The following is an 817-nucleotide window of genomic DNA, read 5'->3' as shown; positions in this document are numbered from 1 at the left end:
CGCATCCCATCCATCGCGCAGCACCTCCGCTGCCGCCGAGTCCCACTCCGCCTGCCATCAGCACCGACTCCGACACGCTGGCCAGCAGGCGGCGTCTGCTGGTGTTGATGTTGATGCGTGTGCGTGGCATTAGCCACCGCAGCGCCCGCGACACCCGTGCCGCCTTCTCCACCGCGTAGTCCACATGCCGATTCCACGACATGTGGTCCTGGAGGACGACACCCAGGTACCTCAGGTAACTGCCGCCTGGAAGCCCACTAGCTGCGTCCCGTCTCTGAGGCTGCTGAAGACCAGCGCCTCGGTCTTCTCGGGGGCCAGCCTCTGAGAGTGCAGCTCTAACCACTGCTGTACGGCCGCTATTGTTGGCCGCGGTGTTGTGTGCGGAAGCAGCAGCATGACGTCGTCCGCGAACCCGACGACGCGCCCGCCCTTCGGAAGTCCAATGGACAGTACGTTCCAGAAGGTGGGTCCAAGAATGAACCCTTGGAGCACGACGGCCGTCACCGCTCTCGCTACCACGCCGTCCGTCGCCTCGTACAGCAGCGTGCGGCCCTCGAAGTAATGCTCGAGCACCCGCATCAGCCCAGACTCCGATGGCGTCGATCGTCGACCGGCCTCTACGAAACCCGTACTGATCCGCCGCGAGCAAAGGGCCGTCCGGGCCGTCCTCGAAGTATTCACGTAGCCGATTCAGCAGGACCCGCTCGTACACCTTGCCAACGGCGTTCAGCATACACAGCGGTCTGCTGGACGATGGCGGGCCTGGCGGCTTGCCCGGTTTCGGTAGTAACACCAGCCGTTGCTCCTTCCACTGCAC

The 817-nt window shown here is 64.4% G+C and overlaps 2 protein-coding genes across 2 annotated transcripts in view; one reads left to right on the top strand and one right to left on the bottom strand.

The window, feature by feature from the left end:
• Positions 1 to 202, bottom strand: part of LOC128274436 (trypsin 3A1-like) — a 27,600-nt gene extending 27,398 nt beyond the window's left edge. Inside the window, exon 1 of the mRNA XM_053012641.1 lies at positions 25 to 202. Within this exon, the coding sequence (XP_052868601.1) occupies positions 25 to 202 (178 nt within the window). The remainder of the gene's footprint in view (positions 1 to 24) is intronic.
• LOC128274426 (uncharacterized) overlaps positions 1 to 817 on the top strand; it is a 16,549-nt gene that overhangs the window by 414 nt on the left and 15,318 nt on the right. The window lies entirely within an intron of this gene.

The sequence above is a fragment of the Anopheles cruzii genome, chromosome 3 (genome assembly GCF_943734635.1).
Source record: "Anopheles cruzii chromosome 3, idAnoCruzAS_RS32_06, whole genome shotgun sequence".
NCBI lineage: Eukaryota > Metazoa > Arthropoda > Insecta > Diptera > Culicidae > Anopheles > Anopheles cruzii.
Note: the sequence above shows the minus strand (reverse complement) of the source record. Positions and strands in the feature narration are given on the sequence as shown.